Here is a 14564-nt window from a genome sequence, read left to right on the forward strand (position 1 = left end):
TGTACCTGAGCCAAGTCTGTAGGATAAATGTCAAAATTACCTCGTTTATCTTGCGGCATAATCTCCCCTGGACCTGTTGCAAAATACAGCTGTTACAGTATCTGTAAACATCTCAACAGCATTTTTCAAATATAACATCAAATTTTAATACTGTAACTCATTTTGTTGAGGGGGTGCAGGTAACTATTCATGCATGTGTATACATACTCAGAACAATCAGTCGGGCAGAGGAGTAAGCAGAGCCAGCCACATTGCTGATGTAGGCAGAATACTCCCCCATATCCTCTCTCTTCACCCCCATGATCTCCACACCATGAACATCTCTTTCTGCTAACAAAAGAATCCTCTCTGAAGGTCGCAGAGGTTGGCCATCTTTGAACCAGTATACTCTGGGTTTGGGGAAGCCTGGAAAACAAAATGTATTTCAGAAACAACATTCTTTAGTCATGGGTAGCTGTCTGTGAGTTTACTTCTTCTATAAGGTTGGTACAAACAAGTATTAATTAGCTACTTCAGATAAAATGACTATTGATAATGATTAATGAACTCACCCTTTACTTTGAGCTGCATTTTAGCAATAGGTGAACCTGGACTGACATGAACATCATGAAGCTCCTCCACAACTTGTGGTAGCTGATCATCTTCAGCTACAGACTCAAATGTCTCCGTTTCTCTGCACAAGGAGAGCACCACAGTACACTGCAACAATTCAATATTCACATTTATCGATATTTTTTAAATATGCATAAACAGCTAAATTCACCTGGACATGTAGCCCTTGGCACTGACATATGAAGATGTCTCAGTGGCATCAGCAGCAGTGTCATAATCTGAGCTGCAAGACACTGATAGACAACATTATACAGTGATCAGTGAAACAATAGACAATGCGTGTGTGACTATCTAATTTTTGTGTGTGTAATGAACGTTTACTCACTGTCAACCCTGAGTTCAGCCTTAGTGGCTGCAATGCCGCTGCTGTTTTCAGCTGTGCAGCGATAGACACCCATGTCAGTGGGCAACACAGAGGTAATGATGAGTTGGTGGCAGCCTTCCAGGTCTTCATTGATCATATAATGGTCATTCTCCTCCAGCAGTTTGCCATCCTTATACCAGCGAATGGTGGGAGGGGGCTTGCCAATCACGACACAGTCAAAGCTGACTGGATAACCATCTGGAACATCCTGACTTTGTAGCTCTGTCAAGAACACTGGGGCAGCTGGGTAACAATAGCAAATAGTCAGAAAATCAAACAGTTAGAAATAACCACATCAAATGTTTCAATCAGAGAAACATGAAGACCACATCTGTAGTGTGTTATGGGGGAATTTGTAGTGGGGACTTCCCCTACATTCATTTACATTAAAATGATAATTGTAAATTGCAAAAAAAATGGTACAATGATCCTAACAGCCACTCTCATATATTTCTTACCTGGAGCTCCAGCCATCAATGCAGGAGTCTGTCTATCTTGAGTCGGGGTCTGTGTGCCATCTTGTGTGTAGCCCATCTTTCTAATTCGCAGCTCCACTTTGAGATGCCCTGCTTCCAAGATAGTGGTCTCCACAGGAACCCCATGGATTGTAAACATCTCCTGGAACCTCTTTGAGGCAACCTCAGCCTCAGTCCGTGAATCAAAGCGAATATAGATGTAAGTGTCATCCTCCCGGTAAGAGTGGGGATCTGGGGGACGCAGGTCTCCTTCATCTGCGCTGACAAATGGTTCTTCCTCAACATCTGGTGGGAGACGTGTGCGCAGCAGGCGGCGGAGACGTCTGCTTGCCTGCCTCAGTGACTCATCCAGCTCACTGCCTGAGGAGCTCTCAGCCTCGCTGTCGGCGCTATAACCCACCGTCAGTGGTCGCCGCCCAGATGATTCTCTCGCCGTTCCTACTGTGACCTTACCACTGTGAGATGAGACTCCAAACTTGTTTGTGACCTCACAAGTGTAAACCCCAGTATCCTTTGTGGTGACAGCAGTGATGACCAGTGAGCAAGTGCCATCATTGTAAATATCAATATGGTGGTGTTTACCGTCTGTCAGTGGTTCTCCATCCTTCAGCCACTGCACCTTATCAGGCTTCCCTTCTGCCACACATTCAAGATGTATAGTGCCATTAGGTTCTTTGGTCTGGTCTTTGAAGACCTCTTTAAAGACAGGGCGCATGTCTTTGCGAGCTTTGTAGCCCTTGAAGGCAGCCTGAATCTTAATGGCAGCCTCTCTGAGCTCAGGCTCATCCTCCTTACTGATCTCCATGATTTCAGTCTTGTCCGTGGACACCTGTTTTTCACTTGTCTGCTGGCTTGTGGTCGTTTGAACTTCAGTCTTCTGCACTGTTTTCTGCTCTGCCATCTGGAAATGAGCAAAGAACCTCTCAGTGGTCAGAGCCTCTGACTCGCTCGTGGTTGTGACAGTAGACTTGCTGCTTTTCTTGAGATAGGACACAAGTGTTGAACCGCCAGAAACAGACTCATCCTCAGAGCTGGTGCACAAGTTGGAATCCGTGAGCTTCTTCTTTGGCACAATGACCTGCTCCTTCTCCCCTGATTTTATTTCTACTTTCTCTGCCTCCTTCAGCTCCTTCTCTGCAGACTTTCCTTTACCGTCCTCCTCAGGTTGTTCAGAGATAGAGTCCAGGGTGGGCTCTCGACTCATGCGCCGCTTCTTGGCCAATTCCTCCCACAGGTCATGAAGATCACCTTCTTCAGCAGCTTCCGGGGGCAGACTGGGCTGTCCCAGTTTCTCAATCTCTACCTGTTTTTCCTCTTTACCTACAACTGCAATGTGAGTTTTCTATGTTACCAAGGTGTTTTAAAATTTTTTATTTTAAAAAGTATCTTACACAACATTAACCTACTTAACTCTGTTGATTATGAAAAATACTAACTTAGCATCAAGGGTATTCCTAAAGACTTTAAATAGTTTGAGAAGGATATGCAAAGGGAGTTGTATGACCACAGATGAATTTCCAGGATAAACAAAACAAACCCGCATATCAAACAAACAATCTCTTACCTGAAGAAACTGCCTGCAAGGCTGCCTCTGTGTAACAATGAGAAATCAAACACAAATATCACATAGCAGTTTAGAAACATCTCTTTTTAGGTAATTAATAGCACAACACTGTACTATAATGTCAAACAGTACCAAGTGCTTTTTAACAAAGGTTTTGATCTAGTATCTCCATCTCACAAAAAAATATTGTTGATAACTAAACAATATTAAGCTAAATACTAAATGAAAAAAAAACAACAAAAAAACGGGACCACACATCCACTCACCAAGTTGCACAGTCTGAGGCAACTCAACAGGCTCTCCAATCCCAGCTCTGTTGATGGCTGCCACTCTAAACCTGTAGCCACTTCCTAGGTTAAGATTTTCAACCACAAACTCTGTGTTGCACACAGGTTCAGAATGACAAGGGAGCCAGAGGGCACTGTCTACAAGCCGCATCTCCACCCTGTAGCCCAGAATAGGACTCCCTCCATCATGTAAGGGAGTGAACCAAGAGAGGGTGACAGCTTGTTTAGTCTTACTGAGGACCTCAGGGTCCTCTGGAGGATCAGGTACAGCTGTTAAGATAGAAAGAAGCAGGAATTAAAAGTTTTATGATAATGATCATGAACTACACAGACTGCAAAGTTTATCTGTCATACTCTGATTTCTATAGTATCCTGTGTAGAGTTGCAATGCGGAGTACATAACTGGAATACATAAGTATTTGAAACATCTACATCTAAAACATCTAAAAACTAAATTCTTTAAAATAAAGATACAAAAATGTGAAATATTAAAAACACTTTCACCAAACACTTACTGATGATGGTGAGCTTGGCCAAAGAGAGAGCATCTCTAGCAGCAAATGTAATTTCCTGCTGTGGCAACAGAGGCGCCTGTCTCAAGACAAGGCGATAAGAACAGCCATCAGCCCTCATAGTCCAGAGGTCACTGGGCCTGATCTCAACTCCATTAGCATACCAGGCTACTTCTGAAGCAGGGACAGGCTCAGTGAGCTCAACACAAAACTCAGCTGTCTCTCCCACTGCAGCCACCTTGTCTTCAAGACCCTTCACAACATCCAGTTGCCAGCCTTATGAGAGAAAATCCACACAATGAAGCATAAAACCTTGTCAGATAAAGTATGAATATTAGAATGGATAATTCAGGTAAGATAAATGTATATATATATATATTGATACAACTTCATAATATTTTGGTATATTAGGATGACTCACCTTTGACTGAGAGTTGGGCAGATGTGGATGCTGTACCAGCCTTGAAAGTAACTATGCAACTGTCTTTAATACGCAATTCCTTCAGCAGGAGCAAGTGACGACGACCACTCTCAAATGACACAATCTCAGCACTCTGTGATTCCTTCACTGGTTTCCCATCAAGAAGCCAGCAGCAATCTTTGCTCTCAGGACGAGAGAGGGCACACTCAAACAGCGCTTCACCTCCATCAAAGGTCTCTACATTCTCCAGGCCTTGGACAATGTCAATGGGTTTGGCTGTAGCAAACAAATGGAAGAATAAGAAAAAAAGAAAAAGAAAGAATGATCAAAAAAGCACAATCAAAAAAGATTTGAAGAAGACTGCGATGTTTAAGCTAAAGGGCAGAAAGTTTGTGATGATCAGCAACTGATCAGTTTATTTAGTTGTATAACTGAGATATGAGGGAGCAGAGGAGACTCCCTAAAGTTTGGTGCTCTTTCCATGTGGAGGGAAGCTCACCTTCCACATGAAGCGAAGCAACCACGCAGGTCCCCTCTGCCTCACAGGAATATGTGCCCCTGTCCTCAGCAGACACGCGGCTAATATACAAGCGAGCCACATTCCAGTCCTGCTCCACTACCACCCTTAGGCCATCGGACTGCAATGGCTGCCCGTCTTTCTTCCATTGAGCTTTGACCGGCCTTGAGTACTGGCAGATGAACTCAGCCGGTTGGTTTTCAACCACCCGAAGGTCCTCCATCTCGCTTACCACTTCAACTGTGGGATCTGAGGTAGGGGTTAGGGGTCATAGGGTCAGGTCTTGGCCATTAGATATAACGATAAGAACAGGGCATGCCGAAGGACATATGGGCTTTATAACCCCCAAAATAACGTTGAAAAGATGCTTATAAGTGAGTGATGTTATCTTTTTATAGACTGTCCAGCACAAATTTTATGTGCCATGGTAGAGTATCTTAAAGTATATTTCACAGTTTATTGTGACGACTGTCTTGTCCATTATGGTTTATTAAAATGAACAGGGGTCAAAAAGCCCAACCGTCAAGGTTCAGGGTAATGATCACAGTCAAGGGCCAAGAAGTGCTGGCAGGAGGGGCTTATACATGGACACAGATGCCAAACTCATAAGGTAGGTATAAGGGGATTAAGGGTTTTAGTGCTTGAATGTTAGGGGTCGGTGGGATGGAATAGTGGAAGTTATTAAACAGCAGCCGGCCTGAATGGATGGGTGGAGCAGCACTTTCCTAACACAAAATTGTTGCTAATCAGTGATTCACTAAGTCTGTACAATAAAACTTGGACAAAACCATAGATACTGAACAGCAACATCCGTATCTGTGGATAAAACCATGAAATTACCAAACCCATGAATACTGTATGTTATCCACTGAATCTAATCACCAAATTTGCACACACAGGGCTGTACCTTTAACCATACAATAATCACGATCATGCTTTTGGCTCTTACCATTAAACCTGAGAAGGCACCACTTGAGAAGTTAAGAGTGATTATTCTTAATCAATGACTCAAGAGATTCCAAATCAACGATGTTAGGAAAATCCAATCTCTTCTTATTCATTTTCATGATCTCTATAAATGCTGAGGGAATTCTGAATGGGTTGCAACACTGGATTGTCATCGGGATTGAGAGGTCACTTATATGAACCAAAGGACATTGCTTCAAATACATCGAACAGGAAATTACAAAATAGCAGGGATACATCAGAGACATCAGTGAACAGGCAGCATCATCCACTGCCATTGAGCTAGCAGGATTGCTAGCCTCAAGAATATGGATTGACTCTACTGACACTATAAGAATACAGAAAACAACAAATGCCAACTGACACAGAACGAAGGCTGCTGAGGCAGTCTAAGAGCATGTCATTTTCTGCTCTTATGTGGTTGCTAACAATGGTTGCACAGAGTAGCCACCAACAGTAGTACATTCTTACAAAAACAAACAAAAGTTCAGCCATTGTTGTTGCGTGGTTGATGTGTATTTTAAGGTCACATTAAAATTCATGTACCACTTTTATGCTAATCCCTGAGGGTCATCATGGGTTCAACCCAATCCCAGCTGACACTGGGTACACCCAAGAAAGGCCAGGAAACACAGGGCTGACACATAGTGACTGACAACCATTCATACTCACATTCACATTCATATACAGCCAATTTAGATTTATTCTGACCTAAACTGCATGTCTTTTAACTGCACCCACAAGCAAAGGGAGAATATGCAAATGCCATAGACAAAGCATGTCACATCTCATTTTGACATTTTTTGTACAATCAGAGCAAATCAGCAATAGAGGAAGCTTTGAAAAGTTCAAGAGCTACAAAGCTACTATGTTCCCAAAGATAAACAAATAGTTGTGACAAACAATCATGGTCTCCAAAGTGAGAAACATAATCGTGATTATCATATATTTATTATTTTGGCAGCCCAACATACAGCACAGAGGAAGGATTCCGAAAGAGTAGCCAAAATAAAGCGTGAAGTGTATAGTATAATTAATATTTTTTTTCAATTGACATTAAATGCTGATAATGAAACTTTACTGTGGTGCTGCACCCAGTTTTATGTTTTGGTGGTATCAAAGCATACAGCATGGAAGTCTTTACTGCCATTACTATGGCTGATGAAATGAGAAACAATGCTGCTCATGCACGATGAAGCACCAAAACGCAAAAATATCCAATTACAATTCTGCAGTCTGAAAAATCATCTTTATCACACGATACCTTTGACTAAGAGCTTGGCTGTTGATGTTAAACTGCCAGCTTTGAATGTGACAGTGCCAGAGTCGTCTGTGGCCAGGTTCTTTAAGGTGAGCGTGTGGATGTGGCCTGGGCTCAGTCCTATCTCACTAAAGGGGCTGTTCTCCAGCATGGTGCCATCCAGCCACCACTGCACCTTGTTTGGTGCCCTACCAGACAGCTGGCAGGAGAAGGTTGCCCATTCCCCAACAAAGACGTCCGTGGTCTTAAGACCACACACAATGAAGACTTCTTTCACTGTTGAGTGAAGAATACACATAGGCATACACTATGCGTCTAACTTGCAAATTATCAGCAACAGAACCACATATTAAACAAGACAGACAGAAAATAAAATCACAGATTACAAAGACGAAGTCCGACAGTCTGAATTAATCTAATCAGACTGAAGTAAACAGGACAGACGCTACAGTATAGAGAGTGGCTACCTTGCACAGCCAAAGAAGCTGTAGTGAGTTGGTCTCCTGCATCACAGGTGTAGTAGCCACTGTCTTCAGGCTCCAGGTTTCGTATACAGAGCTCTTGAATGCACCCTTCCTGTTTCATCTCATACTTCTTACTGGGCTGGAGGACGATGCCTCCTTTCCTCCACTCAACACGAAAACCTGGCTTAGACAGCTCACAGCGCAGGGTGATATCATCACCCTCTATGGCATCCTGGTTCTTGAGCTCTTTGCGGAAGAACGTTGGGGCACCTGATGAGAGTTTAAAATGGGAAAGTTTTGCATCAGATGTTGAGATGGAAAGTTTGGCATCAGAAACTGAGATGACAACACAAACATCTCTGATGGACTTTAGTAAAAGTTTTGCTGATACAGATTGATGCCAGGCTGTTTGTGTGGTTGAAGGAAGTGGATGTTCAAGAATATTTCAGATGTTCATTTCATCCCTATCTTGGTCCACATTCTTGAATCTGATCAACAGGAACGAGAGTTTTTTTCTTTTTTTTTTTAAAGACGTGGCATCTTTCTTTACCTTCCACAGTCAAGGTGACGTCACAATGTGCATCTCCTGTGTCACAGGTGTACGTTCCTGAGTCATCAGGCACCAGGCTGTGGATGCGAAGCTGGTGAAATGCTCCGTTGCTCTTCAGGTCATACTTGAGACCTGATTGGATGTCCACATTGTTTCTTCTCCAAGTGAGAGTGGCCTTGGCGTCAGAGATGGTGCAGGCTAGAGTGACAGTTTCACCCTCTAGTGCCAAAGTGTTATGTGGCTTCTCTAGTATCAGCACTGTGAATATGGGAAACCCGAAACTAGACTTAATAATGGAAATTATTTAATAACTCATATGCAGTCTTTCCCTTTTCCCTCCCTTTACAACCCTGACATAAATAATTTAAAAGCCATAGAAACAAAAACACATGCACGCATGCAGTGACTATTTCATGTCATTTTACATATTTGACAGCATAGTGAACAAAGATCTGCCAAGATATACTAGCATCCTTTCAAGTTAGTTATGTAAAAACAAAAAACAAAAATCCTATAAAAGTGTATTGAAAACAATCCATTGTCAAAAAACACTGTGCTCCTTTAAAAGGAATATTTGTGTTAGCATTTTGATAGAATTTGTTTCTATCTCAATACAGAATACAAAGAATGGAAAAGTGTCTAAAGGTTAGGATGGTGAGGAAGACGGTGTCAGCAAATTTCCATTTGCCAAGACAAAGCTGGTTGATGGAGATGGATGTGAGGAATAAAAATCTCCAGTGGCCATGTCATCTCCTTTACCTTTGGGTTTCTCCTCCACTAGAAGACAGGCCACACTCTTCTCTTCGCCCAATACGAAGGCAACATCCCCTGATTCATCTGTGGTCACCATCTTCAAGAGCAAACGGTGCACTCTGCCCTGACTGCTCATTTGATTCAGATCGTTATTTTGGAGGAGGTTGTCACCCAGCCACCATTCCCCGGTTGTCACGCCCGAGTGTGACAACTCAACCTCAAAGACAGCATCCTGCCCAGTGGTCACAGTAACATCGCAGAGTTCTCGAAGGATGCGCACATGCTCTGAGGGTGAAGAGGATGATGGGAGATCAGCGATCAGATCTCACCTAATTTTCCAGGAGGCATCAATAAGAAGATGGAGCCTTAACTAAGAACCTCATTTTAATACTCACTTAAAACTTCATGCCTCAGGTTTGATCTCAGGATCATGGACATAGAACTGTACCATTTTAATGACTGTCAGCAATACTAATCTGACTGTCAACTCCCAGAATCCTCTGTACTAGACTTTGCATGAAATGTGAAAGTTAACTATACCAGATACTACAAATTGAACAAACCTTTAAAGAAGACACCTATTTGTATTATTTGTAATTTGATGGCTCACAACAAATATGAATGAAAAAATAGTAGAATAGAAAAGTGTAGCCAACATCAGGTAAAACTGGTAAAACTCCAACTACATGCCAACATTACACTTAAAACTCCAGGAAATAGATGCTGAAGATGCTAGAAGATATGATCCAGTACTTCTTAATGGAATGGATGAATGTAAAATGAACTTCAGGAAGGATGAAAACAAGTAGAAACAAGGCACAGGGATGAGATGAAAGTGTTACCTTTCACAGTCAAGGAGGCAGTGCTTCTCTTGTCCCCTGTATCACAGGTATACTCTCCAGCATCCTTCACAGTCAGCTTGTGTATGACCAGGATGTGAGTAGTAGCTCTCTGCTCAATACTGTATTTTTCTCCTTGAGTGAGCACAGTTGAGCCCTTCAGCCAGGTCACCTTGCAGTCTGGACTCGATGTCTCACAGGATAGGGTGGTCTTGTCTCCTTCAGTGGCCTCTTGACTTTCCAGCTCCTTTTTGAACAGTACAGGTGCAGCTGCCAGAAAGATCATTATTGGTTAGAATGACTGATTTCAAATTTGTCTTGGGTAAACACCACCTCTACAGATATACACTGTACTCACAAACAACATTCTTTAAACTATACAATTCTACCAATTCCATAACATCAAGAAGCTTAAACCAGAGCATGAAAAGGGCTGTTTCAGAGTTTAAGGTAAATGACTGATTCATGAATGATTCAGAAAAAGAATCTGCAATTGAGTTAATCATGAAATGCATTCATGGACAAATTATTGTTTTTGTTAGCATAAAACAACACAAAGAGTGTTGATTTAAGAGTGCTAAAATAAAATGCAAAAATAATCTTGAAAATCAGAAGTATAAATGTACTTTCTTGTAAGGACAATATACAGGTTACAGGAAATAAAGGGAAGAGTTTGGGGATGACATGCAACAAAGATTGTTTCATCATCAATCAGCATAAACCCTCAGATCAACACCACATAATTATATATTTTCATTTATTAAATAGCATAATGTAATCAATCACTGAGTGAATTCTGATGTTGTACATCAAGTCATTTGGATGCACAGTGAAAAACAACCAAGAAAGTTTACAGTGCAGAAAATATGAGGTAAATCAGTAACAAGGGAAAGAATCACAAGGAACCAAAGTGATCAACATGACCAGCATGTGATCTGATTATTGAATCATAAAATAACAGAGAAATGTTTTTAGTTCAAAGTCAAATGTAAAGAAGAGTGAACATGCAAATACTCCAGAAATGTCATGGAAAAGGCAACAAAGTGCAGATTTTATTCAAATATGGATGTGAGATGAATGGATAATAAATCAGTAAAGTGAAAGGAAAATTTAAATAAAAAAATGGAGCCTCAGGAAATTGCAAGCATCCATGATTTGGGATGCTTTAAAAGAACTTAAAAAAATGGAGGAAAGGAGTCCCACAAGGAAGATGATATAGGCAAATGATGTAAAAGTCCAAATGTTACTATGGAAGGAAAAGGGCAAGTATTCATTCTTGTCCCAAAACATAAAATGAATGACATTTCCCTTACCTCTGACTGTCAGAGACGCAGTGGAAGTGTGGTTACCCACAGTGAAAGTGACTGTTCCTGAGTCAGCTTTTGTGACACCTCTGAGTGTGAGGCTGTGTAATCGGCCCTCGGTCGTGATCAGGTTCATTTCATTATTCTGCAGTGGGATATCTTGGAGTTTCCACTGAGCCAGAGGTGCCTCCTCATGAGAAACCAGACATTCAAAGCGGACATCTTCACCTTCGTATACCACACAGCTTTCCAAGAATTTCAGTACGTGAACCTCGACCTCTGTTTGACAAATAAATTCCTGAAGTGAGCATGTGCTTGATAAAGACGTAATTCAAGTTGTTCAGGTTGTGATCAAAGTGTGATTAAACATACAAAGATTTCCATTGAGCTGGAACTGTGAGACAGTGAAAAGTATAGGGTGTGTTAATGCTTGTGAAGAGAGATCAGAGACAGGCACAAAGAATGAGATGAGACTGGTGATCAAGCCCAAAAAAGTGTTTGTGTGACAGACACAAGTGCTTTGAAAACACTAAACTGCAAAGCAAGAACACACGTGGGATGAGAAATAACACTTGAACATGGGACGGGATCTCCGGATGAACGGTCATGCTCAAGTATTGGAATGATGTAAGACATGCAGAAAGACTCCAGATGATGCACAGAAAGGACAGTCTTAAATGCAGCAGCTCCTACCCTGCACAGTGAGGACAGCTGAAGTCCTATGGCTGCCTGTATCACAGGAGTATTCTCCTGAATCAGCTCCCTGCAGTTTATAGATGATAAGCTCAGCTATGGTTCCTTCCTGTTTCAGGTGATACTTGCTGCTGGATGCCAAGACCCTGTCACCACACCTCCAGACCACACTGGCTCCTGGCTTTGTGGTCTCACAGCGGAGACTAACAGTTTCTCCTGCCTGTCTTTTAAGATTCTGCAGCTGGGTTTTAAACAGGACAGGTTGGGCTGCAGTAGAGGAAATGAAGGGAACGTAAATAAATTAACATTGTTAAATATATATATACATATATACACGTGTGTGTGTGTTATGATATAGAGTAAGCTGTCATAATTTATAGCTCTGCCCCACACATAAAACTGCTGTGTTAAGTCAAAAAGTACTTTTACTTCAGTAAAAGATCTGAGTACTTCTTCCAACAATGAGCATAACTAAAAGAAAAGACAAGCCTCTTATGTATTACAATTCTCATCACACACTTATCGTACACAATAATGTATAAACACCTCATCATTAACTAACATTAGATAAGACAAAAGCTTGTATTTTTTCATTCCATTATTACAGAAACAACCAAGTCTTCAATTAATTTGCAACTTAAGTATCCCCACTACAAACAACAGGTTTTAATAAGCATACCCTTCACAGCTAGATGTGCAGTGCTTTGACAGTCCCCAGCGTCACATGTGTAACTCCCAGAATCCTCTGGGTCTACATCATGAATTACTAGTACAGCCAGATGTCCTGTCTGTCTAATGCCATACTTGGCACAAGGACAAAGACCAAGTTCTTCTTTCCTCCACTCCAAAGGAACACCGGGTTTAGAAAGCTCGCAGTGCAGCCTTACAATGTCCCCCTCATCAGCCGTTTGGTTTTCAAGCTCTTTTGTGAAAGTAACTGGGGCAGCTGATAAATGACAAAGAATAACCAGATGTTTGTTCACAGTAAAAGGTCAAAAATGGCAATTAAGAAATTGAATGAGTTCAAAAAAGGGTGTAAAAAATGAAATGAAAGACTAGAAAACAGCATGAGATGATGACAAGGTGGTCTCCACCCTACCATTCACTACAAGAGAGGCTGAGCTTGTTGTGTCCTCTGAACAGCATGAGTAGCTTCCTGTGTCTCCAGATCCCAAATCAAAGATTTGTAGTTCATAACTGAATCCCATCTGTTTCATCTGGTACTTTTCTCCACAACTCAGGATTTGAGTTTCCTTTTTCCACTCGACAGGAAGCCCAGGTTTAGAAAGCTCACAGTGCAGAGTGACACTACCTCCTTCTTCAGCTTCCTGGCTCTCCAGGCCTCGAACGACTATGACTGGAAGAACTGGGAATTCGATCAGTTTGATGATGTATTGAACTGGCAGGCTTTCAAATTAGATACCAGATGAAGACTACAGTGTGCTTTGTAGAAAGCACACACACAACAACAACAACAACACTGATGATTAGCCACCAGCTAAGTATTTAACAAGCCTATCAAACATACCTTATAATTCTTCCTATTATCGAGACAACAATCAAGAAATCAGCAAATATGGCATTCACAAATGAATATAAATTGAGCAAAAACATGCTAAACTGATTACACAGCAGAGAGACGACTTCAGACGCCAGAGGCTTTTCAATGTATGCAGGTGGAATTAATTTAACTGGAACTTAATTAGCGAAAGAAATAAACATAGAGGAGCACAATTTAAGAGTAGTAATTCAATATCAAATGAATAAAGGAACAAAGGATCCTGCCAAATTGATAAATTAGACAAAACACACCAAAAATTATGAAATCAATGGAGGGGATTGATTGACTCCAACTAAATGAAACTCCCAATATGCAATTTCCAACTAAACATCCAACAAGAACAAATGAGCCAAACTACTGACAAAATGCTCAAGACACAAGAATGCTCTCTCACAACATAAGAGTCTTTGGCCAAACTCATGCCTTCAAAAAACCTGCTCAAACAGAAATCTTTACAACAAAACCACAAACCTTCAGCTGTCTCAGTGGATTTCAGTTCAGGCGTTCAGTGAACTCGTTCATATTTTGGGCGAACGTGAACTGAACGTGCTGTATTTCCGTTTGATGAACGTTAACGTGAACGCGTTCATTCTGGCGTTTGTGAACGGCGCTCTCTCACAGTATAACTTCGTAGAAAGACTAATACTCTATTTGCGTTATATTAAATCGTTTTTGACCTAATTATTTTGCACTGAAATGAATTAATCTGTCGGCTCTGACAGCGTTTTCCATCACGTGCATCTGCGCAATATCATAGTCCTTGATTTCCCAAAATGCGATAATAATAATAATAACAACTGACATTTCGCATGTCCTCGCACAGAGCGAGATTGAACGCAGCTCAGCTTCGCGGGACACGAATAAACTGTTAACTTAAAACTTTTAAACACAAAAGGCAAGTTTACTTTAAGAAAAAAATATTTAGTAAACAAACCAGATCAAGACGAGTGCAGAAACGAAATAAAGTGCATAACTGAAAAATAAAGTATAAGCTCAAAACAAATAGCCTACAAACAGTGAACACAGCGAAACTACGCATTAGGCTAAAAAACAAACAAACAAATTAAAAAACAAACAAATGCAAAAATCCAATAAATAGCGTGGTCTGGGTGTATCGGGGTGCTGCAGTTGTTGCGAGCGGGTGCACCTGCAGTTATAAAACGATTATTAGACTAAAACATTGAAATATGCCAATTCTGATATATACTCTAAACGGACGGAGCAACCTAACGCAGACAAGCTAGCTTACCGTTTTTAGGTGATATGTCATGTTTGTAGTTGAGCTGTGATATGCAAACTGTTGCTTGCAAACTTCATATTCGACTGTTTTTTTCCGTTATCTGTTTTTATAAAATGCTGCCACACTGCCGATGTCTTTGACATGGTAGAGACGGACTGATTATTAATGAAACGCTCAAAA

At 41.2% G+C, this 14564-nt stretch overlaps 1 protein-coding gene across 19 annotated transcripts in view; it reads right to left on the reverse strand.

Moving 5' to 3' along the window:
- The window catches only part of obscnb (obscurin, cytoskeletal calmodulin and titin-interacting RhoGEF b), a 50864-nt gene that overhangs the window by 10351 nt on the left and 25949 nt on the right, over nucleotides 1-14564 (reverse strand). For 6 of the 19 annotated variants that reach the window (XM_046408977.1, XM_046408979.1, XM_046408974.1 and 3 more), the window contains 20 exons: nucleotides 12683-12949; nucleotides 12263-12529; nucleotides 11584-11850; nucleotides 10900-11169; nucleotides 9590-9856; nucleotides 8754-9032; nucleotides 7995-8252; nucleotides 7448-7714; nucleotides 6984-7256; nucleotides 4736-5002; nucleotides 4237-4512; nucleotides 3819-4091; nucleotides 3283-3573; nucleotides 3017-3043; nucleotides 1435-2778; nucleotides 938-1219; nucleotides 764-845; nucleotides 552-673; nucleotides 208-405; nucleotides 41-73 (listed from right to left, as the gene is read on the reverse strand). In XM_046408977.1, coding sequence (XP_046264933.1) covers nucleotides 41-73; nucleotides 208-405; nucleotides 552-673; nucleotides 764-845; nucleotides 938-1219; nucleotides 1435-2778; nucleotides 3017-3043; nucleotides 3283-3573; nucleotides 3819-4091; nucleotides 4237-4512; nucleotides 4736-5002; nucleotides 6984-7256; nucleotides 7448-7714; nucleotides 7995-8252; nucleotides 8754-9032; nucleotides 9590-9856; nucleotides 10900-11169; nucleotides 11584-11850; nucleotides 12263-12529; nucleotides 12683-12949 — 5610 coding nt within the window. The remainder of the gene's footprint in view (nucleotides 1-40; nucleotides 74-207; nucleotides 406-551; nucleotides 674-763; nucleotides 846-937; nucleotides 1220-1434; nucleotides 2779-3016; nucleotides 3044-3282; nucleotides 3574-3818; nucleotides 4092-4236; nucleotides 4513-4735; nucleotides 5003-6983; nucleotides 7257-7447; nucleotides 7715-7994; nucleotides 8253-8753; nucleotides 9033-9589; nucleotides 9857-10899; nucleotides 11170-11583; nucleotides 11851-12262; nucleotides 12530-12682; nucleotides 12950-14564) is intronic. The other 13 variants (XM_046408989.1, XM_046408987.1, XM_046408985.1 and 10 more) reach the window with 8 other exon arrangements.

Source organism: Scatophagus argus, chromosome 13 (assembly GCF_020382885.2).
Source record: "Scatophagus argus isolate fScaArg1 chromosome 13, fScaArg1.pri, whole genome shotgun sequence".
Classification (NCBI taxonomy): Eukaryota; Metazoa; Chordata; class Actinopteri; family Scatophagidae; genus Scatophagus; species Scatophagus argus.